Source organism: Dictyostelium purpureum, assembly GCF_000190715.1.
Source record: "Dictyostelium purpureum unplaced genomic scaffold DICPUscaffold_136, whole genome shotgun sequence".
Lineage (NCBI taxonomy): Eukaryota > Evosea > Eumycetozoa > Dictyosteliales > Dictyosteliaceae > Dictyostelium > Dictyostelium purpureum.
In genome coordinates this window covers 18437-42914 of record NW_003519473.1, presented here as the reverse complement: position 1 = coordinate 42914, position 24478 = coordinate 18437, and the positions used below count along the sequence as shown (strand labels likewise).

At 24.2% G+C, this 24478-nt stretch overlaps 11 protein-coding genes across 11 annotated transcripts; 4 read left to right on the top strand and 7 right to left on the bottom strand.

Moving 5' to 3' along the window:
• Positions 1-39: 39 nt before the first annotated feature.
• On the top strand, positions 40-1391 carry DICPUDRAFT_79294 (uncharacterized protein; the record flags this gene model as incomplete). The annotated part of the gene is made up of 2 exons (XM_003288464.1): positions 40-1288; positions 1384-1391. The coding sequence occupies 2 exons, from the start codon at positions 40-42 to the stop codon at positions 1389-1391; spliced, it is 1257 nt and encodes a 418-aa protein (XP_003288512.1).
• A 62-nt stretch (positions 1392-1453) lies between these two features.
• DICPUDRAFT_79293 (uncharacterized protein) lies at positions 1454-2913 on the bottom strand (the record flags this gene model as incomplete). The annotated part of the gene is made up of 4 exons (XM_003288445.1): positions 1454-1796; positions 1858-2435; positions 2502-2837; positions 2905-2913. The coding sequence occupies 4 exons, from the start codon at positions 2911-2913 to the stop codon at positions 1454-1456; spliced, it is 1266 nt and encodes a 421-aa protein (XP_003288493.1).
• A 374-nt stretch (positions 2914-3287) lies between these two features.
• Positions 3288-4030, bottom strand: DICPUDRAFT_152735 (uncharacterized protein; the record flags this gene model as incomplete). The annotated part of the gene is made up of 2 exons (XM_003288444.1): positions 3288-3658; positions 3733-4030. The coding sequence occupies 2 exons, from the start codon at positions 4028-4030 to the stop codon at positions 3288-3290; spliced, it is 669 nt and encodes a 222-aa protein (XP_003288492.1).
• A 398-nt stretch (positions 4031-4428) lies between these two features.
• DICPUDRAFT_152734 (uncharacterized protein) lies at positions 4429-5730 on the bottom strand (the record flags this gene model as incomplete). The annotated part of the gene is made up of 3 exons (XM_003288443.1): positions 4429-5142; positions 5221-5520; positions 5626-5730. 3 exons carry the CDS (start codon positions 5728-5730, stop codon positions 4429-4431), a joined length of 1119 nt encoding a protein of 372 aa, XP_003288491.1.
• Positions 5731-7212: 1482 nt separating this feature from the next.
• Positions 7213-9048, top strand: DICPUDRAFT_79290 (uncharacterized protein; the record flags this gene model as incomplete). The annotated part of the gene is made up of 2 exons (XM_003288463.1): positions 7213-7301; positions 7377-9048. The coding sequence occupies 2 exons, from the start codon at positions 7213-7215 to the stop codon at positions 9046-9048; spliced, it is 1761 nt and encodes a 586-aa protein (XP_003288511.1).
• A 1473-nt stretch (positions 9049-10521) lies between these two features.
• On the bottom strand, positions 10522-12539 carry DICPUDRAFT_94663 (uncharacterized protein; the record flags this gene model as incomplete). Its single annotated transcript, XM_003288442.1, has 3 exons — positions 10522-12199; positions 12242-12246; positions 12283-12539. The coding sequence occupies 3 exons, from the start codon at positions 12537-12539 to the stop codon at positions 10635-10637; spliced, it is 1827 nt and encodes a 608-aa protein (XP_003288490.1). The 3' UTR covers positions 10522-10634.
• Positions 12540-13113: 574 nt separating this feature from the next.
• Positions 13114-14223, top strand: DICPUDRAFT_152730 (uncharacterized protein; the record flags this gene model as incomplete). The annotated part of the gene is made up of 1 exon (XM_003288462.1): positions 13114-14223. One exon carries the CDS (start codon positions 13114-13116, stop codon positions 14221-14223), a length of 1110 nt encoding a protein of 369 aa, XP_003288510.1.
• A 452-nt stretch (positions 14224-14675) lies between these two features.
• Positions 14676-17803, bottom strand: DICPUDRAFT_94662 (uncharacterized protein; the record flags this gene model as incomplete). Its single annotated transcript, XM_003288441.1, has 2 exons — positions 14676-16549; positions 16632-17803. 2 exons carry the CDS (start codon positions 17801-17803, stop codon positions 14830-14832), a joined length of 2892 nt encoding a protein of 963 aa, XP_003288489.1. The 3' UTR covers positions 14676-14829.
• A 3239-nt stretch (positions 17804-21042) lies between these two features.
• Positions 21043-21747, top strand: DICPUDRAFT_88061 (calcium-binding protein; the record flags this gene model as incomplete). The annotated part of the gene is made up of 3 exons (XM_003288461.1): positions 21043-21106; positions 21170-21406; positions 21494-21747. The coding sequence occupies 3 exons, from the start codon at positions 21043-21045 to the stop codon at positions 21745-21747; spliced, it is 555 nt and encodes a 184-aa protein (XP_003288509.1).
• Positions 21748-22024: 277 nt separating this feature from the next.
• On the bottom strand, positions 22025-22332 carry DICPUDRAFT_152726 (uncharacterized protein; the record flags this gene model as incomplete). Its single annotated transcript, XM_003288440.1, has 2 exons — positions 22025-22064; positions 22142-22332. 2 exons carry the CDS (start codon positions 22330-22332, stop codon positions 22025-22027), a joined length of 231 nt encoding a protein of 76 aa, XP_003288488.1.
• Positions 22333-23052: 720 nt separating this feature from the next.
• Positions 23053-24107, bottom strand: DICPUDRAFT_152725 (uncharacterized protein; the record flags this gene model as incomplete). Its single annotated transcript, XM_003288439.1, has 2 exons — positions 23053-23797; positions 23890-24107. The coding sequence occupies 2 exons, from the start codon at positions 24105-24107 to the stop codon at positions 23053-23055; spliced, it is 963 nt and encodes a 320-aa protein (XP_003288487.1).
• Between the last annotated feature and the right edge of the window lie 371 nt (positions 24108-24478).

Below are 24478 nucleotides of genomic sequence, written 5' to 3'. Positions count from 1 at the left end.
ATTCCAGTATTTTTTTTTTTTTTTTTTATATTATATAGAATGAACAATGAAAAAAAACTAAATTTTTTAATTTATAATGATATTGAAAAATTATTAGTTTCTAATTGTTCATTTCAAAGGTTATTGGAATTATCTCTAATATGCAAATCATCATTTAGATCGATTCAAAATTATTTAACACACCACCCAAATAAAATTAAATTTTTTTTAAAAATATTTAATTTTTTATTTTACCTAAATAACAACAACGATCAAAATTATAAATACAAATTAATTCAGTTTAAAGAATCACAAAATTTATTTTTTAAAGATAATTTTGATTATTGCCCAAGCCAACTAAAATTAAATTTAGATTCAATAACAGCAGCAATCGGTAATGGATATCAGTATAAAAAATTTTACTTTGAACAATATATTACGATAATAAAGGACTGTGGTAGAGCTTACAGAGATTTGATTTCCGATGGTGTGTTTCAATTTAACAAGATTATGCTTTACTGGGATGCAAAAGAAGAGTACCAAGTGCAACAAGTACTGGACAATTTATCATTATTCAATCCCAGAAAAATTAGGATTACAACATCTCCATCAATAACAGGGCTCCATCCAAATTATTTAAATACAATTCTAACTAAAGGAGGTGGCTCGCTTCAAACAATTCAGTTCTGTTTTCATAACACACCCATAGAATTTGCCACTCTAGCGCTAAAGTCAACAACAATTAAATCGTTAACATTAAGGCTGGGTGAAAACGACACAAGTATCACACTTTCAAACATATTTTTAGATTCAAAGATTTCACAAAATAGATCAATTAAGAAGCTGATATTAAGAGAATGTGTTTGGGGTTCAAGCAATAACTATAATCCTTATTCTTCTCTTCAAATATTATATGGAAATAGTACATTGACTCAATTGGGTTTAGAAATATTCAAAATAAAAGAGAAGCACGGAAATAATAACAATCATTTTATAATAGGCGGCTATAAATCTTTATCACCTTTATTAGATTTACCAAATATAAAAATACTTCGGTGTGATTTAAAATCAATAGAATCATTTTTTATACATTGCAACCATAATTCAAATATTCAAAAATTATATATTTTAAATTGCCAACTAGATCCAAATAATAAAGATACAACTACAGAGTGTTCAAATAAATGCAAATATTTTAAATACTTTAAATATTTTGTTAGATTTCTAAAAGAAAATAAATCTTTAAAATGTATTAAAATGACATCTTGTTATGGAATCTATAAAAAACTAAAGGAACTTCTTATGCAAAGTAAAGATAAAAAATTAAAAATTAAATATTACAATAAATAATAAATAAATAAATAAATAATTTTTAAAAATTCTTTTTTTTTTTTTTTTTTTTAGAAATTTAGAAAATAAAACTATATAATAAATTTATTTAATTTATAAATATATTTTATTATCTTTAAGAGTTTTAGACATTGATTTGTGAGAAATCATCATTACCATTATTATTTTTATCATTATTATCATCAATATTATTAATACCATTAATATCGTTATTTTGATTATTATTATTATTATTATCATTATTATCATCATTTTCATTATTGTTGTCTATTTTGTAATTGTTATAGTTGTTATAGTTGTTATAGGTATTATTATTGTTATTATTGCTATATGTATTTCTTTTAAAAATTTCATCAAAAATATTATTATTATTAGTATTATTATAGTTTTGATTAAATTTATAAAGATATAATAATGATAAAAGTGATACGATTAATAAAGTTATTAAAAAGAAAATAGAGGCACCACTAATAAAAGTGAAAAAGAAGAAGGATAAAAATGAACCCTAATTGAATAAAGAAATTATACTTTGATGAGGCTGATAATGTTTTAAAAATAACTGTCATTGTGTTTACTGTGGTATAAAGTAGACTATAAAGACCTCCATTAATGAATGCTATTGTAATTGAAATAACATAGTAGAATCCTGTTTGAACAGAACCATTTGTAAAGTATGCAATAATCACCAGAATTGATGTTAAAGCGCTTGCCATGATGATAAAAAGTAAAAGTCTAAACTTTGGTATTTTGTCTGAAAGTACACCAAAACCAAATGCTGAGCAACTGAATATTAAAGAGTAAACAAAAAATGTGTATTCTCCAGCATATACTATTAAATCTACATAGCCATTTGAAAAACCTAAATATAACATTACTGGTATTATAGTGAGGAAATCCCTGTTGCTGGTTAAAAATAAAAGTGGTGCACGTAATGATCCAACTATATCTCTAACATCGTAATGTTCCTTTTCAAATTCTTTTGCTGGTTCAATTAATAAAAATATTAAAATTGCGCTAATTATAATGAATATTACAATTGATGAGATCATTGTATCTCTTGAATTTAAAACCATAAACAATCTATAAAATCCAAATAAACCTAAAAACTAAAGATAAAAGAAATTAGTTTTAATACAACCCATATTATATATATTGTTTTCTATTTTACTTACTGTACCAAATGATGTACCAGTAAATGGGATTTCTTTGGTAGGATTATGAAGCATAAACATATAGGAGCCAGCAGATGCCCAAAGTATGGTTGTCCCAATTGCAAAGAGTATTATTGGAATGAGCATGAATCTTGGTGCCAATACTCTGATAAAGCTAATAACAAAGAATATAGCAGCTGATGCAAACATACAGTATTTTTCTCTAAACCTTGATATTATATAGGGTGATGCAAGCCAAGATAATACTATAAATAATAAATATATAAATTGACAGTAAATCCATTGAGTTGAATCAATAACTACATTGGCATTTGTAAAACCACCAACAACATTTGTCTTTAAAAAATAATTTGTGTTAATAATACAAACTTTAATTGATTACTTTTTTAAATTTTAAACCTACAATTGACATACTAAACAAATGCAAGACCTATGAAAACCGAATTTAGTAGCGGATGGCTTCTACTTATTGTCCCACCATTGGCGCCTGTTAATGATATACTCTCTTCCATTATCTATTTTTAAATAAATAAAATCATTTCAAAATAAATTTTTTTTTTTTACAAATTATGAAAAAATTGTATTTTTATAAAAAAAAATTTGAGAAATTAAAAAAATAAAAAAAAAAAAAAGAAAAAAAAAAAGAAAAGGAAATAGATTTTAGTATTGATTTATTTTAAAATATTTACAAGTTTTATTTTTATGTTTTTTTTTTTTTTTATTTTTTTATTTTTTTATTATTTTTATTTTGATTTGATTAACACACTTTTGGTGTGAATGGTTTGATTAATTAGCGCAAACTTGATATTTGTTGCAATCTTGTGAAAGTGGGATGTGTGAAATTTGAACATTTGATTTACAGTTTTGGGCATCAAATGAATAAACTGTTATACTATCGGAATTACAATCGAGCATAAAACTGCCTTGAATTGGATCATTAACACATGTCTTTAATGAGTAGTAGTAAATAAAGTTAAATGAGTTCTTCCAATCTTCACTACAGTTATCGCTACTGGTTGAAATAGATAATAATGATTTGCTTGGGACTTCAAGATCGTCAGTAACTGAATCAATTTCATATTTAAATAATTGGGCATCTTGGGTGCAATCTTGGGTACATGTATTTAAAGAAACAGTTTCTTGGGAGGTGGTTTTATCTATAAAATAATAATGAAAATTTAAATTAGTTTTGATTATTATGATCTTTATATTTTTAAAACAAATTACTTACTGGCACAGTAATAATCTGATAATGCAAATTCACTTTTAACAACTGATTGATTATCACTGGATAAAGTGAGTGTGGTTGGTGCAGTTGAGATGTGTGGAATATAAACACATTGGTTTTCCTTTGTGATTAAACCACCTGACCAACTTTGATAACCTGTTGGGCAAAATACTTTTGGTGGGACTGGTTTTGGTGTGCCATTGCTGCAAAAATCTTCAGTGTAAACTATTTTGGTATTAATAACCTTTTGTGAATAAACACAAGAGATTATTAAAACAAATAAAGCAATTAAAATTCTCATTTTTCCTGTTTGATAAAATTAAAAGTTTTTTTAAAAATTTGTTTTAAAAACAAAAAATAAAAATTTAAAAAAATAATATTTAAATAATTAAAAAAACCAACCTAAATTTTCGAAAAAAAACTTTTTATTTTTTGGTTTCCAAAATATCTTTTTTTTTTCCAACCTCGACGAATTGAATGAGAAGTAATCTTAACAAAAAAAAATATTTCTTTTTTTACTATTCCCAAGAACTTTTTATAAAATTTTTTTCCCAGCTTCATATTTTTTTTTAAATTTCTAATATTTTATTTTTTTTATTCATTAGTTTTTTATTTTAAATAGTTTTTTTTTTTATAATTTATAAAAAAAAAGATTTTTTTTTTTTTTTTTCTTTCTAAAATTTTGAAAAATATTCTGGTTTATACTCTATAAGAATTATGTAAAACATAAACAAATAAAATTGAACCTATAACTAATAAAGCTAATAAGGTGTAGATATAACCTTGATTGATGTATTGGAAAAAGATGAAAGCGATGAATGAACCCATTTCGATAAATAATCTGACCAATGCGGCAACAGAGAGTGATTTTCTAGAGAACATTAAGCCAGCTGCACAATAGACTTGAACGTAAATACCGGCATTACAAATTGCGAAAAGTACTGTAGTTGCATACAATGGTAAATGTTGTGGTGTATCTTCTGGGTGGTAGAAAAAGATAATTGTGAGGATTGAGGCAATAATTCCACAAATTGTAAGAGCAATTAAAATATATTTTCTTTGAATTTTATCGCTTAAAAAACCAAGTACAATTGCAGTGACACTATAAACGATACCATATACTTTGAAATAGCCGACTGATGGATTGTAGAATATATCTTGAACAAATGACTCACCCATACCAAGATAAAGCATGACTGGAATTAATAAAAGGAAATTTTTGTTTTTTAAACATTTTAAACTTTCACTAGGATGCTCTTTTTCTACATTAGTACCTGGGTTACCTAATAAAAGGAATAATACAATTGAAATTACAATAAATATTATAAAAACAGCAACATATGAAACTGATTGTGGTGCCATATTTTCTGCTGCAATTTGGAATCCTGCATATAATCCCATTATTGAAAATAACTATAATTAAACAAACATTAGTTAATAAAAATTATTATAATAATAAAGAAATTAAAAAAAAAAAAAAAAGGTACTTACAATACCAAAGTTTAAACCAATATTTGATCTTGATGAAATTACAAACATAAAACCACCAACTGCAGTCCAAAGGAACATTAATGCAAATGGTAAAATAATATCAGTGATAACTGGAACATTTGTGTATGTTTCGAGTAAAAATACAGTTAACCAAATAAGTGAGCATATTATCATTGCAAGCTTTTCTCTAGTTTTTGATATTAAAAATGGTGAAATAAATGCTGTAACAAGAATGATTGCATAAAATATAAAATTTCCATAAGCTTCTTGTGTACCTAATGCTGTTCCATACAACATTACCTAAATATTAAATTAATTATAAAAAGTAAATTTTATAATTAATACTTTTTTTTTTTTTTTTTTTTTTTTTTTTTTTTTTTGTAATTTTTTTAAAATAATACCTACACAATATAAAAAGAATAAAGCAACACCTAATAAAATTGAATTTAAAATATGATGATTTCTTGTTTTTGAGTCACCCCCAAGTAAAGGGTCATTAATTGATACCATTTATTATTATTATTATTATATTATTTATTTATAAAAATAAAATAAAATGAAAAAAAAGAAAAATAATTAAAAAATAAAAAATAATAATTAAAAAATAAAATAAAATAAACTTATCTTCTGGTGAATATTTATAAAAAATAATTTAAAAAATATCTAGAAAAAAAAAAAAAAAAAATTTTATTCAAATAATTAAAATGAAATAAAATAAAAAAAGTAAAAGAAAATTTTTAAAAAATAAAAAATAAAAATAAAAAAATTAAAAAATCTATTTTTTAAAAAATTTTATTAGAAATGATTTTATTTTTCAAATAATTTTTATGAATGCAAAACCCAGATTTGTTTCGAAAAAAAAAACAAATTCACACAATGTTGAATTTCTATCTTTAGTAACATACCAGACCCAATTTGGTTTTATGGATTTTTTCCTATATCCACAGTGATTTGACCACTAAACAATTCTGAATTATACTTTTACCTCTTAGATTGACGGGTGTTGATAAAAATCCATTGCATATCTGTTAAATAAACTTCTATTCAACAATATTTTTCTTTTTCATCATCAACTTCTTTAAATAGAAGTTTGATAAATTATTTTTATTATTTTTTTTATTATTATTAATTGTAATGTGAATTGAAAATATTTAATAAATTGGTTAGTTTTTTTTTAATATCAAAAATGAAAAAAAAATTCCAGAATTACCCGATACTCTTTTCTATCTTTCTATTAGGATTTAATAAATTTATCTTCAAAACATTTCCATTAATATTATACTCATCAGGACTATTTTTATAAATGGATCACATTTAAAAAAAAAAAAAAACCCTTTTTATTTTTTATGAGTTATAAAACTTAGTTTATTTATGCTTTTGACTTCAGATGCGCATCAACTTGAATCTACTGATTACTCTACCATACATTAGGTAATTTTCATGAATTTAAGTGTTTCTTGTGTACCATATTTGTTTGAATATTGTTGCTATTAAATTTTTTAAAATGCCAGTTCTTTTTAATTTTCGTCAAAGTTTTATAATAAAGTGCCTTAGTTGTTCAAATTAAGCTGATCAACTTGGCAGGGGAAATATCTTAATGTATACAATTAATTTGAACTCCTACTTCAAAACTAATGGAGTGCATAATGCTCAACTGTGGTATGGGGTCCCATTAGGTTTGAACAATTGAAAATATAAATTTTTAATAATTAAATATATAAAAAAATAAAATAAAATTGAAAATATACAAGGTTTTTATTATTAATATTATTCAGAATGAAAAAAAAATAAAAAAAATGAAAGATAAAAAAAAAAACCAATAATTCAACCTTTTGTATTGGTTGAGGTTTTTATTAATATTAACTATATATAAAAATTAAAAAAAAAAATGATAATAAATTTTTTTAAAATTTTTTAGGAAAATTATTTTATAAAAAATTTGATATGTGATATTTTTTTTTTTTATTATTTATTTTTTTAATTTAAAAAATAATGGATAAAAAAAACAATGAGCTACTATCATCTCTTATTTATTTTCGAGTAAATGAAGATTTTAAAAAAAATGGTAATAAGAGTGATGAGTAAGTACAATAAAATAAAATAAATAATAGATTAAAAGCATATTAATTGGTTTCTCTCTTTTTAACATATTGTAGATTATTTTATGAAGTATGGAATAATATATTTATAAGACATAAAATTTATAAGCATATTTTATTGTTTATTTCAAATAGTATTGTATATTTTTATAATCGATCCCAATATGACCAGTTTAAAGATAAATCATATATATCAAAACTTGAGTGGAGTGGCGATCTACCAGATAAAAATGAATTTCCACCATTTTTGACAGATTTTCATTTGTACAATTTATCTATATTACCATCTCCAACAACTTTTCCAAATACAATTACTACACTCACATTCGGTGATAATTTTAACCAAGTAATTCAACCCTACTCATTACCAAATAGTCTTACAACTCTCACGTTCGGTTATACATTTAATCAAGTACTATCACCCAGAACATTACCAAATGGTCTCACGACACTCAAATTTGGAACAAAATTTAATCAAATAGTAACACCCGGAACATTACCAAATAGTCTCACTACACTCACTTTTGGTTTAGAATTTAACCAAGTTATTAAACCCGGAACATTACCAAATAGTCTCACAACAATCATATTCGATTATAACTTTAATCAAGTAGTTTCACCCGGAACATTACCGAATAATCTCACAACAATCACATTCGGCGGTAATTTTAACCAAGTGGTTCCACCCAGAACATTACCAAATAGTCTCACAACACTCACATTAGGTAAAAAATTTAACCAAAAAGTTCCACCCGGCTTATTACCAAATAATCTCAAAACCCTCACATTTGGTTATTGTTTTGACCAAGTAGTTATACCCGGTACATTACCAAATAGTCTTACAATACTCACATTCGGCTCAAGTTTTAATAGAGTAGTGCCACCCGGATTATTACCAAAAAAACTAACAACAATCACATTTGGTGATGGTTTTAATCAAGTATTTCCATCTGGATCATTACCAGATAATCTCACAACACTCACATTCGGCAGTAGTTTTAGCCAAGTAGTTAAACCCGGCACATTACCAAATAGTCTCACAACACTCACACTCAATTATTATTTTGACCAAGTAGTTCCACCCGGCTCATTACCAGATAATCTTACTACACTCACATTCGGTGATAATTTTAACCAAGTAATTCAACCCTACACATTACCAAATAGTCTTACAACTCTCACATTCGGTAATGACTTTAACCAAAAAGTTCCACCCGGCTTATTACCAAATGGTCTCACAACACTCACATTCGGTCATAGTTTTAACCAAATAGTTCCACCCGACACATTACCAAATAGTCTTACAACTCTCACATTCGGTCATCATTTTAACCAAGTAGTTCATCCCTGCACATTACCAAATAGTCTCACAACATTCACGCTTGGTAATGACTTTAACCAAGTAGTTCTACCAGGAACATTACCAAATAGTCTCACAACACTCACATTCGGTCATGATTTTGACCAAGTAATTCCACCCGGAACATTACCAAATAGTCTCACAACACTCACATTCGGTCCTAGATTTAAAAATTTAGTCCCATCCAACTCATTACCAAATGGGAATAGGAACAAGGTTTTAACATATAGTTGTTTACCACCATCACTTGAAACTTTAAATATTGGCTCTAAATTAATTAATATTAAACAAAAAAGAATCCTAAGTTTTATTCAAATGCAGCAACAAAAACAAAAAAAAACAACTGCAACTACATCCCAACAAGACTAATAACAACAAAATAATAAAAATATTATTCATATGTGCATCTAATGTGATTTGTTTGTGTTGTTTGTGTTGTTTGTGTTGTTTGTGAGGTATTTTGCTCTTTTGAGTTCTTTTGATTCCTGCTTTTGAAATTTGGTTAATTTGATTAATCTGGTAGTAATGGTTTGCTAGAAATAGGAGTTCTTCCCATACAAAGGGTGGTACAACTGTACAGGGCCTCTTTTTATATTTCTTGAACCGATTTTTGTAATCCTGACAAGTGCTTTTTTATATTAATTGTTAACCACGAAATTTTGACTTACCCCTTCATTAGAATAAAGCAAAGGTTAACACTACTTTTATTAATTTATTTTTAGTAATTTTTATTTTATTAATTTATTAATTTTAAAATAAAAATTACTAATAAAATTTTTTTTCATAATTTTTTAATGATTATTTAATTTTTGTTATTTAATTTTATTTGTAATTCATTGATAAAGCTGTAGCTTGCAGGATGTATCTGTATTTTCCCTGTAAAGATTCTTTTTTGTATTAATTGCTAACCACGAATTTTTGACTTACCCCTTCAATAAGAATGGTGCAAAGGTTAACACGACTTTTATTAATTTATTTTTAGAAAAAAATTTTAGTAATTTAATTTTGATTATTTAATTTTTGTTGAATAAATTTTGTTGAATAATTTTTGTTGAATAATTTTTATTTGTAATTCATCGATAAAGTTCTGTAGTTTTCCAGGTGTAGCGGTATTTTCACTCTAAATATATCTGAAATCCATATCTTGGTTAAACTTCTCTAGCCTGTTGACTATCTTCATTGTGTGATGTCGCTAACTAGATGGATCTTGGTGTTAAGGTTTCTATATATTCTTTTAATATTTTGGACTTCTCTTTCCCATGCTGCTGCCCAGATTAACTTGAATCGCTTTCATATGTTAACTCGAATGTTACCAGTAAAGATCCTAAGGTGTGTAAAAAATATAATTTGTATAATGTTCGGATGGTGTAGTTGGTTATCACGAATCCTTAACACGGATTAGGTCGTGGGTTCGATTCCCGCTCTGAATATTTTTTTTTTTTCACATACACAAATAAATCTCCTGGAAGATGAAAACCCAAAAATTCCAACCTCCTTGACCCATTGGATAATTTGCCCTTTTGGAGCTCATTAATTGATTTCTTTATTTACTGATTAATTTAAAGCATTTGCTTATAATTATCTTAACTTTTAAAAAAAAAAAAAAACTATAGTTATTTAAGAGTAAAATGTTATTCTTTGAGGATGTTTACTTTTGTTTTACATAATGATAACGAGTATAAGACGGTCTCTCATACCCATTACAAAATATCAACAGCTTTACTAAATTATTCAATAAAGAAATTGACCCAAATTTAATTGCTAAATCATTAGATTATAAAGACATACAAAAACACAAATAATAAAAATCATCTTAATATTTAAAAAAAAAAAGATTATTTTAAGGTGGGAGTATTATATCTTGGTACCATACACAGATATAATACACTTGTTGTTTTAATCAATTTTTATTTATTATAAAATAAAGAAAAATACATTATGCTTTAGTATTACTATTAATACATATTTTTTGATTTTTTTTCTTTTTCTTTTGATAATCTTACAAATTGATAAAAAACCTCTTCGAGTCCATCTAGAAACCTGTTATTGCCCGCTCGTACCTCTATTACCTTTAAATTATAAAAATTATAAATTGGATCATTTTTATTGTCATTATTATAAAATATTGATGCTATGATTTTTGGGTTACTATTTTTGATAATTAAGGTCTCTAGATTTTGAAAATATTCTAAATGAATTAATTTATTGAAACTATTTCCCAATATTAATACCTTGATTGAGTTGTTGATTGGTAAATCTTCGAGTAATAGATCGTGGTTAAATAATTTATTTAATTGAAGATACTCTAAATTGGTTTTATTTCGTAGCTCTAAAGAATGAATTGGTTCATTAAAATTTGAAGATAGTCTTAGCACACGTAGATCCTGAGGGTTTGGTTTATAAAGTCTGAAGTAATTATTATTACTGTCGCAAATTTTTATAACAGTATAGGGGTTGTTTAATTTAATAAAATGCTGGTATGATGAATTCTTGATATGAAAATATAAAACGCTGGGTGGTATTGAATTTGAAACAATTTCTTGAGAAAAGCTAATACCTAATATTAAAGTTTTTAAGTTACCAGAATTAGGCAATGTGTTGACGCCAATAGGCTGGTTAAAGCCATTTCCCAAATTAAGGTAGGTCAATGTCGATGGGAATATATTTTCTTCTATCATGGGAAACCCTCCATTATTAAATGAACCATATCCGTCGAAATCGAAATTTAAATAGGTTAAGCTTGAAGGCATCATTTTTGGCAATAACTTTATATTGAAATTTAATAGACCAGATCCATCAGTACGAAGTATTAATCTTTGTAATGTTTCTGGGAGCACTGAAACACCAATTGAATCGGCATCTGTTTCTAAAGATAGCAGGTATTTTGGTAACAATCTTGATGAAAGAGGTTGGCAAGTTGATATATACAGATACTTTAGAAGAGAAGGCAACGAATAATCTTTAATTTCTTTTGATGTTTGAATGTGGAGAGACGTTAAATTTATTGGGAGTTTTGTTTTTAAATCTTTACATTTAATCTCTAGATGGATCAGAGAATCTGGGAACCTGTAGTCTTTTGGTATCTCTTGATAAACCGAAGATGCTATCTTTAGATATAATAACTTATTTGGTAATATACCAGATTTGAAATTAAAATGTTGAGAAAAGCACTGAACGGTTAAATGAGTTAAACTACCAGGTAAGGAGCCTTTTTCAAACATTGATTTCTTTTGGTGGAGCCCATCAAATGATACATTAAGCTTTGTTAAACCTTTTGGAAGAGTGTCTTTTTTAATTTCATGGTGATACTCGAACAATGTTAACTCTGTGATCGAATCTGATAAAATATTATAATTTATTTTCAAACTTGAATCTAATCTATATAGATGTAATTTTGAGATTGATGATTGATTTGATTTAAACATTTCCAAACCGCTGGGACTCCTAATGCTATAGAATAACTGGACCACTGTAACTGATTTCGGTATATTTATGTTGCTTAATGATGACGGTGGTAACTCTGATAAAAACTTAATGGTATCTATATTTGCTGGTAATAAACTTAATCTGTAATTTAATTTTTCGTAATTGATATTATTTAACTGTTCCTCTTCATCATCCTCTTCTTCTTCATCGTCGCTAAATAAAATTTCATGATAACCATCTTGACCTTTTCTACCGTCTATTTCTATTTCTTTTAAATATTCTTTAAACTTGAATTTTAAAATTGAATTAATCGATGGAAAATACCTAATGTATGAAAATAAATGATAAAGTCTTAGGTATTTAATAATTATTTTTCTTAGGTAGGTATTATTCCACACAATAGTAAATTTGCATTGATTAGTTGTTACAATCATAATTGCCACATAAGAAAATCTCATAAACAGCAAAAATTATTTTTAAAATTAAAAAATTTTAAAATTTTTCATTTTTAAAAAATAAAAAATAATAAAAAAATAATAAAAAAAAATAATTAATTTAACAAATAATTAAACACATATTCACACATATTCACACACATTCCCAAAAAAAAAAACATATATAGTTATTTTTATTAGTTGTTTAAATAGTTGTTTATTATTACAATTATTATCAAAAAAAGCAATGATTAAAAAAAAAAAACCAAGATTTAGATGTTAATTATGAAATGAAAAAAATAAAAAATAAAAATAAATAATAAAAATAATAAAATAAAAATAAAAAAATAAAAAAAAAATAACAGATTTTCTGGCTTTTTTGGAAATTACTTTTTATCTTTTTAAATAAATAAATAAACAAAATTAAAAAAAATAAAAAATAAATAAAAAATAAAAAATAAAAAAAAAAAAAGAAAAAAAAAAAAAAGAAAACTAAATATTTTTTTTTTCTTTTTCATTATTCATAAAAAATAACTCTATTATAATAACCAAAAATAAAAAATAAAAATAAAAAATGAAAACAATAAATTATAATAATAAAAATAATAGTTTAAATTTTAAAAAAAATAATAATAATACTAATAAAAATGTTAATACCTTTATTAAAACTTTGCCAATATATCTACAAAAAAATATAATTAAATTGTTTTTAAAAGACTTTTTATACTATATTAAAAACAAATCAAACATTAAATATTTTTTCAATTTTTTTCAAGAACTATTTAATCTTTCCAGGGTATCCAAAGAATGGTTTTATACAATACAGAAAAATATAAATGTAATTGCCTTGGTTGAATATCAGAATTTAAGTACACTAAATGATAATTTTAAATCAAATCAACCCTATTCAATAATAAAAAAGGAAAATATCGAATTAATAATTTTTAAAGAGAATTATTCATCGCTTATCAAAAAAGCATACACTCCAATATTTTTATTTAATCAAATTCTGGATAAAAATCAAAACTATCAAAATTTAAAAAAGATTAGAATTATTTCCAATGAATTTGATATCTATAAATGGAATAATAATGCATGTAATAATAGTGGAAATGGTACAATCAAAATGGAATACTATGGCGAAATCAACACGTCACCTTTTATTAACAACAGCCGATTCAATAGATGGAAATCGATCAAAACCACAAACCAATTAAATTTAAAAGAAGTTTCAAAGATACTAAAGTCATTCCCAATCTTAGAAAGGTTATCAATAAAAATATGTTACTATCATTTTGCATTTAATTTAGGTCGTCAACATATAAAAAAGCTACATGGATTTAAAGAGGATGATATCGAAGCATGTGGTTGCAAAATGGATACTAATGTTGATCATTATATAAATAAAATATTCAAACAGATTATCTTAAAACAACAAGGTTTACCATATAAAGAAGAAAAAGATAAAAAACAACAGCAACAACCATCAAAAATTAAACCATTGAAATATTTAAAAATTCAAAACTGTTGCTTGTATTATTCAAATGGTGGTAATAGACCATATGAATTGGATTTCCAAAAAGACCTCAAAGCAAAATTAAACTCAATGTTTAATGAAATTAATAAATATACATTAGCAAACAATAATAATATTAATTTTAAAATAGATTTATTAAATAACTAAATAAAGTGTAATTTAAATAAAAATTTTTTATCAATATAAAATTGAAAGAAAAAAATATTATTAAATCTAAATTTCTTTTTTTTTTTTTTTTTTAATTTTTTAAAATATAATATAATGTAATTTTATATTATTTTTTTTTTTTATTTTTATTTATTTTTGTTAATTTCTGGATTACAACTAGTAATGTCAATATTTCAAAAAAAATAAATATTCCAAAGGGGAGGTAGTTGTGAATATATTATTTTGTGAATTGGAAATAATCACACTCCCACCCACAAACAGATAAAATTAATAAATTAATTAAATTATTAACATTGAATTTTTATATGAATAAAAAAAAAAGTAAATGGATGAGGAGGTGCGGTGATTGAAGGTGATTTGGGGGATGATGATTATAAATAAATATTTAATAAAAAATGATTATAAAATTTTGATAATGATTTTTTTTTTTTGTAATGTTATAATGATGATGTATATATATAAATGATTATATATTTGTTGATAATGATGATAATTGTCTTTTTTTGATTTTGTAATTTTTTTTTTTTTGGTTTTTTTTTTTTTTTATGATTTTTTTTTATATATTTGAATTTTATAAAATATAATTTATAACCATTCACCAAAGAATTTCATGTAGAGTTTCTTTACAATTTGGGTTAAGAAGAAGTAACCAAAGAAACATGCAGCTAAACCTGGATAATACATTGCTGGTAAAGTTTTCATTTTTAAGAAAGTATTGACGTATGGAATATATGGAATAGCAACACAAACACCAGCAACCCAAAGAGTATTTAAGATAAGTTGAAGTGAACCCCAACGTTGGATGAATGGAATCTTAGTAGTACGAATCATATGTACAATGAATACTTGAGTGATAAGACCTTCAACATACCAACCAGTTTGGAATAATTGGGCAGTAGTTTCACTATCCCAACCTAATTTCCACCACATGTAAGAGAAAATGACAACATCAAAAATGGATGATAATGGACCAAGGAAAACCATAAATTTGAATAAACTTTTAACACTCCATGGATGTGGAACCTTAAGGTATTCTTCATCGACATTATCCCATGGAATAGCAACTTGTGAGAAATCGTATAAAAGATTTTGGGTGAGCATTTGAATTGGTTGTAATGGGATGAATGGGAGCCAAGCTGAAGCAATTAACATTGAAAATACGTTACCGAAATTGGATGAAGCAGCCATTTTAATGTACTTGATGGTGTTTGCGTGAGTAATACGACCAGTAATAACGGCAGTGTTAATAACGTTTAATGATTTTTCAAGTAAAATAATATCGGAGGCATCTTTAGCAATATTGGTGGCAGTATCTACAGAAATACCAACATCAGCTTCACGAAGAGCAAGAGCATCATTGATACCATCACCCAAGAAACCAACAGTATGACCGAGTCTCTTTAAGGCTTTAACGACATTATATTTTTGGATTGGAGTAAGCTTAGCGAATAAAGAACATTCTTCAATGATTTGATCGAAATCTTCATCATCGACACCTTCTAATTCTGGACCAGAGATAACACGAGATACATCAATACCGACATCTCTGCAAATCTTTCTGGCTACTGCTAAATTATCACCAGTTAAAACTTTAACTGCAACGTTGTTTTCTCTTAATTGACGAATGGCACCAGCGCAATCTGATTTTGGTGGATCAATAAAAGCTAAGAAACCATGGAAAGTTAAACCGAATTCATCTACTTTAACATCAAATTTATAGTCTGATGGTAAATTTTCAATCTTTTTGGTGGCAACAGATAAAACACGAAGACCGTCAACATTGAGATCGTTCATAACACCAAGTAATTTCTTTTTGAGTTGTTCAGTGAGTGGTTCGGCTTCACCATTTGGAGTGGCAACATAGGAACAACAATATAAAACTTCTTCAACGGCACCTTTACAAACAAGTAATTTAGTTGATGGTTCATTAGCACAATTTAAAATGACAGAGACACGACGACGAGTGAAATCGAATGGGAACTCGTCATTTAATGAATATGAATCTGCAAATGGATCTGGTTTCTTTTGACCGCTTGGTGTGTGATTATCTTCATCAGTTGGACCATTACCATGACCATGAAGTAAAAGTTTTTCAGCTTCTTCTTCAGTGATAAGACCTCTCTTTAAACCATAATATGAAATAATTGAAACATCTAAAACATTCTTTAAACCTCTTTGGAAATTTGAATTTAAAAATGAAAAACTAAGGACATTGTCTGATTCATTTTGATCTTGATCGATATAGTGTTGTAATTTTACATTATCTTCTGTTAAAGTACCAGTTTTATCTGAACATAATACATCCCTATAAAAAAAATAAAAATTAATATATATAATTTTAATAATAAAATGGTTTAAACCAAAAAAAAACCAAATAAAATACATACATAGCACCCATATTTTGAATTGAATGAAGTTGTTTTACAATTGTTTTCTTTTTTGACATATCTGATGCACCTTTTGCTAAATTGGTATTTAAAATCATTGGTAACATTTCTGGGGTTAAACCTACAGCGACAGATAAACCAAACAATGCAGAATCTTTCCAATCTCTAGTTGAAATACCATTGATAATAATAACGATTGGTACTAAAACAACACCAAAACCCATAAGTAAATAAGCGACCTTTCTAACACCAATATCGAAAGCATTTGTAGTTTGAGTTGATGTGAGAATTTCAGAGATTGAAGAAATATAAGTTCTTGAACCAGTGTCGAAAACAATACCAATACCACTACCAGATACAATGTTTGTAGACATTAAACAAATATTTGGAGTATCGAAAATTGAAGTTGGTTCTTCGGATGCGTTTGGACCTTTTTCAACTGGTAAAAACTCACCAGTTAATGAAGATTGTGAAACGAATAAACTGTTGGATTCTAAAATACGAACATCACCTGGGAATACATCACCTGCTTTTAATGGAACAATATCACCTGGGACAATATCATCCATATCGATTTTCATTTCTTGTGAAATACCATTTCTAGTACGTAAAACAGTTACTGTAGTACGTACCAATGATTTTAAATGAGCAAAAGCCTTACTTGATTTACGCTCTTCGTGGAAACATAATAATGCAGAGAAAATAACCATAAACATAACTACAGAGAATGTAGCATAATCGTCAGTACAGATGGAAACAACGGCAATAGCAGTTAAAACAATATTGAATGGATGTGTGAATGCAAAGAACAATGTTGCATACCATGGTGAGGCTTTAACTTGTGTAATAACATTTCTACCGTAGAGTTTAGTACGTCTATCAACCTCTTCCTCTGAAAGACCTTGCATTGGTGTTCCAATTCTATCCAACATTGATTGTTTATCCAATACTGATAAATCTCTAAACTTATCAGCAAATTCTTTTTCTTTATTGGCATCTTTCTTTGGTTTCTTCTTTTCTCTTAATCCGAGGAAACGGAGTATACCTGTGAATACACCATCTTTTTCTGGTTTAACGTATGGTTGTGCTTTTGAAACGGCGCCATCGTCATCATTAACTGTAATATTTGTATCGCTACCTAATAATCTTTTTTTTTCTGAATTTCCGCCCATTTTTTATTATTGTTGTTGATTAATTTATTTACTATTATATAAATAAATTTTAAAAACTATAAATGAATGTTGATGATTAATTCTATTTTTATTATTTTCTTTCGTTGAGTTGTTGTTGTTTATAATTTGTTGTATTTTTTTCTAACTAAAAAAAAAAAAGAAAATATTCTATATTTTACACATATATTATCTATTATCTTTTTTTGTTTATTGTTTACTTTTTTTTTAGGGTTGTGTTTTTATTTTTATGATTTTTTAATATTTATTTATTTTTTTTTTTTAAAAATAATTAATTTTTTTTTAAATTACCCAGGATAAGGATCGTAAAATAAAAAAAAAATAAAAAAAAAAAAATAGAAATAAATAAAATAAAAATATTACACTAATACAAAAAATAAAAAAAATAGAGCAAATTGAAAGAAATAGAAAATAGTAAAAAAAAAAAAATAAAAAAAAAAATAAAAAAAAAACTTAAAAAAAAAAATTTAAAAAAAAAAAAATAAAATACAAAAAACGAAAAAAAAAAATTGTATTGAAAGTAGTTACTATTGGTTTGTGCAGTATTAAAAAAGTTTTTCGAAATTCTTTCACAACCAGGGTAACTGATATCAGAAATGGTTGTGGGTCTCTTTCTATTTCTTTTTTTTTTTTTTTTTTTTTTTTTTATGATATATTTATTTTTAAAATTTAAAAAATAGATATTTATTTGGAATAAAAAAAAAAAATGATATGTGCAAAAAAATAAAAAATAAAATGGAAAATTTAAAAGTATTTAAATAAAAATAAAAAAAAAAAAAAATTAAATAGTTTGATTATATATATAAATTAGTAATTAATAAAGATATCAAATAATAATCTTTGATAAATTTATTTTAAATAATAATAATAAACATAAATGTAGTTTCTAAACATATCAAATTATTGTTTTTAATTTTATTTTTAGTTGTTTTTGAAAAAAGTGTAGAGAGTGGTGATGTGTGTCGGTTATGAGAATGAATCATTTACACAAAACAATGGTTTTAGACAACACACAAACTAAAATCTTTTTTATTTTTTTTAATTTGATTTTTATTTTTTTATTTTTTTATTTTTTTTTTTAAAATTTTATTTTTTTATTTGTTTCGGGAAGTGTCTTTTAGGGTTTGTATAAATGTGATTTTAGACTCTACCTTATAGGTTTTTTTTTTGCAATATTTTTTTAAAAAATAGATAAAATAAAATGAAAAAAAAAAAAATATAATCCATATCCTAATTTTTTTTATTGTTTATACAATTATCATTAATTTTAATATTAATATTAATATTTAATATTAAATTTAATATTATTTTAATTTTAATTTTCATTTTATCATTATTTTTCCAATTTTCAGACCTATTTAAGAGTGTAAAATTGTGATCTATATCAATTTAATAGGTTTTTTTTTTTTTTTTTTTTTTTTTTTTTATATAAAAAATTAATTTTTTTTAAACACATGCGGGGTAAAAATTATATATACATAGAGATTGAATAATTATTATTATTTATTATTCATTATAATATTTTTTTTATTTATTTTTTTTCGTTTCGTTTTATTACAAATTTTTATAATAATATTTAATGTATCGTATAATTAAATAATAATAATAATCTATTTGTTTTTTTTTGTTTTATTGGTGTTGTGACCAACAATGAAATAATAATTAATTTAAATTATTATTTTTATTTTTATTATTAGTATTGTTATATAAATACACCAAAGAAAATAAAAAAGAAAATAAAAAAGAAAATAAAAAAGAAAATAAAAATTAAAAAAAGTTTTAGAAATTACCATTTTAATTTCAATTTATTTTATTTTTATATAGAATTATTAGAATGTCTGATATTCACAGGTTTGTAAAACTAAACTAAACACAAGAAAAAAGGTTTTTGTGATGGATTTAATACAGGAGATGATACTCAAGCTAGAGGAAAATGATACAGGAACTAGATGCACGCCCTTGAATATATAAAAAGGGATTATAAAGTTAAAAAAACTGTGTTGAAGAGTTTGAGGACAAACAGCAACTAAATTCCACTTTCAATGTGGATATGTTTATGTAATAAGTAAATTGTTGGCTGATGATAAAAAATGCCATAAATATGATGATGGTTTCCTGTTTATTTGGAACTTGCCTTTTAATACACCTTGTTTTCATAGAAACACATCACAAAGCAGGCTATATCCCCACTCTATATTACAACAGCTTCAGAAATGGTTCAAATCATGAAATTTCAACTATTTGAACCATTTCTATGAACAACTCAAAATCTCTAGTACTAAATTTAAATTTAAATTTAGTTTTCCTTCATATTGATACCCATTGACATGTGTGTGGAACAAATAAAATTAATGGGGGGGAAATTTTTTTTTTTTTTAAACCCTTTTTAAACAATCAAAAAACATTTTAAAAAATTTTTCAGAAGGGTTAAATGTTAAAAAAATAATAAAATTTTAAAAAAAACTATACCTGGTCCTCCACTTTTTTTTTTTTAAAAAAACAAATAGTTTTAATTTTAAATAAATTAAAGAAAAAAAAAAAAAAAAAAAAAAAAAAATCTGTTAATTTCTAAAAATAGAAATAAAATTAGTTTTGTTCCGTTTTAATAAATAATATTTTTAATTAAAAAAAATATAATTAAAAAAAAAACAATATAAAAATTTTTTTATTTTTTTTTTATTTTTTTCATTTTTTTTTTTATAATTTTTAAACAAATAATTTTTCAATTGAGATTTGTATAAAGGTAAAAATATATACAGATATACACCACCAACACCATTATTATCAACAAAATATAGTCGTTTCTTTATTTGTTTTTGTATAGCAATCATATTTTGTAAAATAATGTTTAATTTGATTAATTTGGAATATTACATATTGTTGTTATACAAATCACATTTTCATTTTATAATAATTATTTATTATAACTCACACACCCAGTACATTATTGTTATTAAATCTGCAAATCAAAAAACACACAAAAAAAGAATCACAACAATAACAACAACGAACCCCCTTTTAAAATTTTTAAAAACACATGTCTCACCCTAGTTTTTTTTTTTATTTTTTTCTCTTAAATTTTATTAATTTTTTTTTTTTCATTTATTTTTTTAATTTATTAATTACTCAACATCATAAACAAAAGTATTAATTTAAAAAACTTTTTTTTTTTATTAAAAAAACTATAATAAAAAATGTTTTTAAAATATTTAAAGAATAAAATGGGTAATCAATTGGGCAGTTTAAAAAAGGAGGAGGTCGAATTACTTCAAACATCAACACATTGTAGGTTTTTATTTATAGATAGATTTAGTAAAGCTTTAAAATAATATTAACATCGATAATTAGTTGACTCTAGGGAGTTAAAAACATTATATAAACAGTTTAGAAAAGACTCTCCATCAGGAATAATAAATAGATCAGAGTTTAAAGAGATAATGTCGCAAATGGGTGTAGGTGATACATTTTTACAGGACTTATTGTTTAATGTATTTGATAAAAATAAAGATGGAACAATTAATTTTCAAGAGTTTGTTTGTGGTTTATCCTCATTAACAAGAGGGACACCTGAGGAAAAAATTGAGTGTAAGTAATAGTATATTATAATATGCATATAGAAATTATTTTATAGATAAATACTAATCAAAACTATAATACAAATATATTATATAGTTGCATTTTCACTTTATGATTTAGACGGTAGTGGATATATAACAAAAATGGAAATGGAAAAAATTTTAGAATCAATGTATAAATTAGTTGGAACTTTTGTGACATGTTCAGGAAAAAAGTTTGATCTTCAAGATTTAATAGACCAGTTTTTCGATACAATGGATGAAAATGCTGATGGTTTTATATCTTTGGAAGAATACAAAAGAGGTACTTTAAAGAATCCAGATATTATTCAAGGTTTGAAATTAATATAAAAAAGTAATAAATAATAATAAATGATAATAGTAATAATAAGTATAGGATTAAATATTTTAGTATCCATAATTAAACACCAATATAAAAGTTATATGTATTATATAATATAGATATTTAGCATAATAAATAAATAGTAAATAACAAATAAATTATAAATAATATTTATAAATAAAAATTAAAGCTACAACATAACAAAAGATAATTGTAATATTGTAGATGTACTTCATATATATTTATTTAAAAAAAAAAAAAAAAAAAAGAATTTTCTTATTTATTTTAGAATCTATGCCAATCTTTATCTTCACCTTTTTCATATCTAATTTAATAATATTAAAAATTAGGGTTAGTAGAGTTTCATAGACTACACAGTTTATAAATCTAAAGGGATATTACTTATTATGTACCGCTGCCCATGCCACTTTAAAACATACTGTATCAAGTTCTTCATCCGGATCTCTCCTTTTTGATGGATCGCTATATTCTTCATGAGCATGATTGAATGCCTCTCTAAATATATCCTGAGCATGCTTTGGTAAATGGTTTTTTACATTTTCTGGTAAATCTTTATTAGTTTTATAAGGCATTTTTATTTTTTTAGTTTTTTGCTGTATAAATTTTTCTTTTTAATTATATGTATGACTATAGTTTTAATTATATAAAATTTTAAAATTAATGTTTTATTTATTAATTAATTTTATTTAGGATCTAAAAATTTATTTATTTTTTTAAATAATTATTTTTTTATTTTTTTATTTTTTATTTTTTATTTTCTTATAAAGTATATAGATATTCATTTTTTCATTTTGATAATATAAAGAACTGTTTAAAAAATAAAAATTAAAAAAAAAAAAAAAAAAAAAAAAATAGAAATAAAGTTTTTTAAATTTATAAAGTTTCTAAAAAACAATTTTAAATTTAATTGTCTTTTTTTCAAAAAAAAAAAACAATTAAATTTTTTTAATTACTATTAGAAAATAATAAGTGAAAATTATTGGTGAATAGAATGAAACCATTACCTATTAATAAGTGATTAAAAATTAAATTTTTAAAAAAAATAAGCTATAGATTGATATTAAAACTTGGATACTCAGGTTTACCAACAGTTAAATTAAAGAATTGACCACTATGGTATCTTCAACAAACACAATTAATATTCATTCTATAGACGATCAAAGGAAATAATCAGTGGAATGAAAAAGGTAAAACTACCACTTTTAAAAAAAAAAAAAATTGAATCTAAAAAAACAACCATTTTATTAAAATATATTTTATTACGACTGTTGTTATAATTTTATGTACATTTTTTATTTAGTTTTAAATTTCTTATTTTGATTATTTGTATTTTCAAACTTTCTCTTTTTGTTATCATTGTTTTCTTTATTTTGGTTTGATTTTTGATTTTGTGATGGCTTTTGTTGTGGTTGTTGTGGCTTTTGTTGTTGTTGTTGTGGCTTTTGTTGTTGTGGTTTTTGTTGTTGTTGTGGTTTTTGTTGTTGTGGTTTTTGTTGTTGTGGTTTTTGTGGTTGTGATGCTTTTTTACTTTGGTTTTGTTCTTTCTCTTTTTTTTCTTGTTCTTCTTTTTCAAAAGCTTCATAGTCATAACCTTCAAAATCATCATCCATAAGATTAAAGTTTTCCTCTTCTTCACTTTCTAAAACCTCTTCAAAATCATCTTCGTCACTTTCAATTTCATCCTCACCATCTTCACCATCCTCATCATCTTCGTCACTATCCTCATCATCTTCTTTTTCAACAATTTCACCATTTTCACCGATTCTTTCACCCTCTTTATCATAGTCAAAGAATTCAAATTCGCTGTCATCATCATCACCTTCTTCTTCCTCTTCTTCTTCTTCTTCCTCTTCTTCCTCTTTTTCCATATCATCCTCTTCACCTTCATAAGAATCTGACATTTGTTTCTTCTTTCTACTTTTTGATATGGTTTTCTTTTCTACAGCCAATCTATATTTTCTACCATTAATGTGATTTTCAATTTCTTCTTTATCTTTGTTTAATTCTGTTGAGGTTAAAATACAATACAATTTGTTTCTAAATATTATTATTATAAAAAAAAGAAAATTAGTATTTATAAATTAATTATTAATAAATTATTAATAAATTGATAATTTGTTATTACATACGCTTTTTTGTGTTGAATAATTTGTTTTTCTTCATAAATTGAAAAGTCAAAATTTCTGTTTTTTTCTGTTTTATATCTTTTTGATTCCAAGTGTTGTTTTAAAAGATCGAACTTTAAGGGCATTTCATGATTTGTTGTTGTGCATTTTATTCTTTTGTTGGTTTCATCATATGTAAAATCTTTATGTTCTTTTAAAAAATTTTCAATATTTTTATCCATTATTATGCTGTTTTCTATTATAAATAAATAGAGAAAAAAAAATAAATTTGCAAGAAAGAAAACAAAAATTAAATATTCGTTTTTTTTTTCTTTTTTTTTAATCGTTTTTTTTTTTTTTTTAATTTTTTTTTTTTTAAATTTAATTTTTTTTATTAATTTATAAACTTTTTTAATTATGATTTTTATTTGTATTGTTATTATTATGATTTCAAAATTTTCTTATTATTATTATTGTTATTTATTTGTCCCATTATTAAATATGGTTTATCATTAAATATTTTATTTCTCATATTAACAATTTATTGCAAACTATATAATATATAAAATATTTTATAATTGATTTAAATAAGGTTTTACAAAAAATTTAAAAA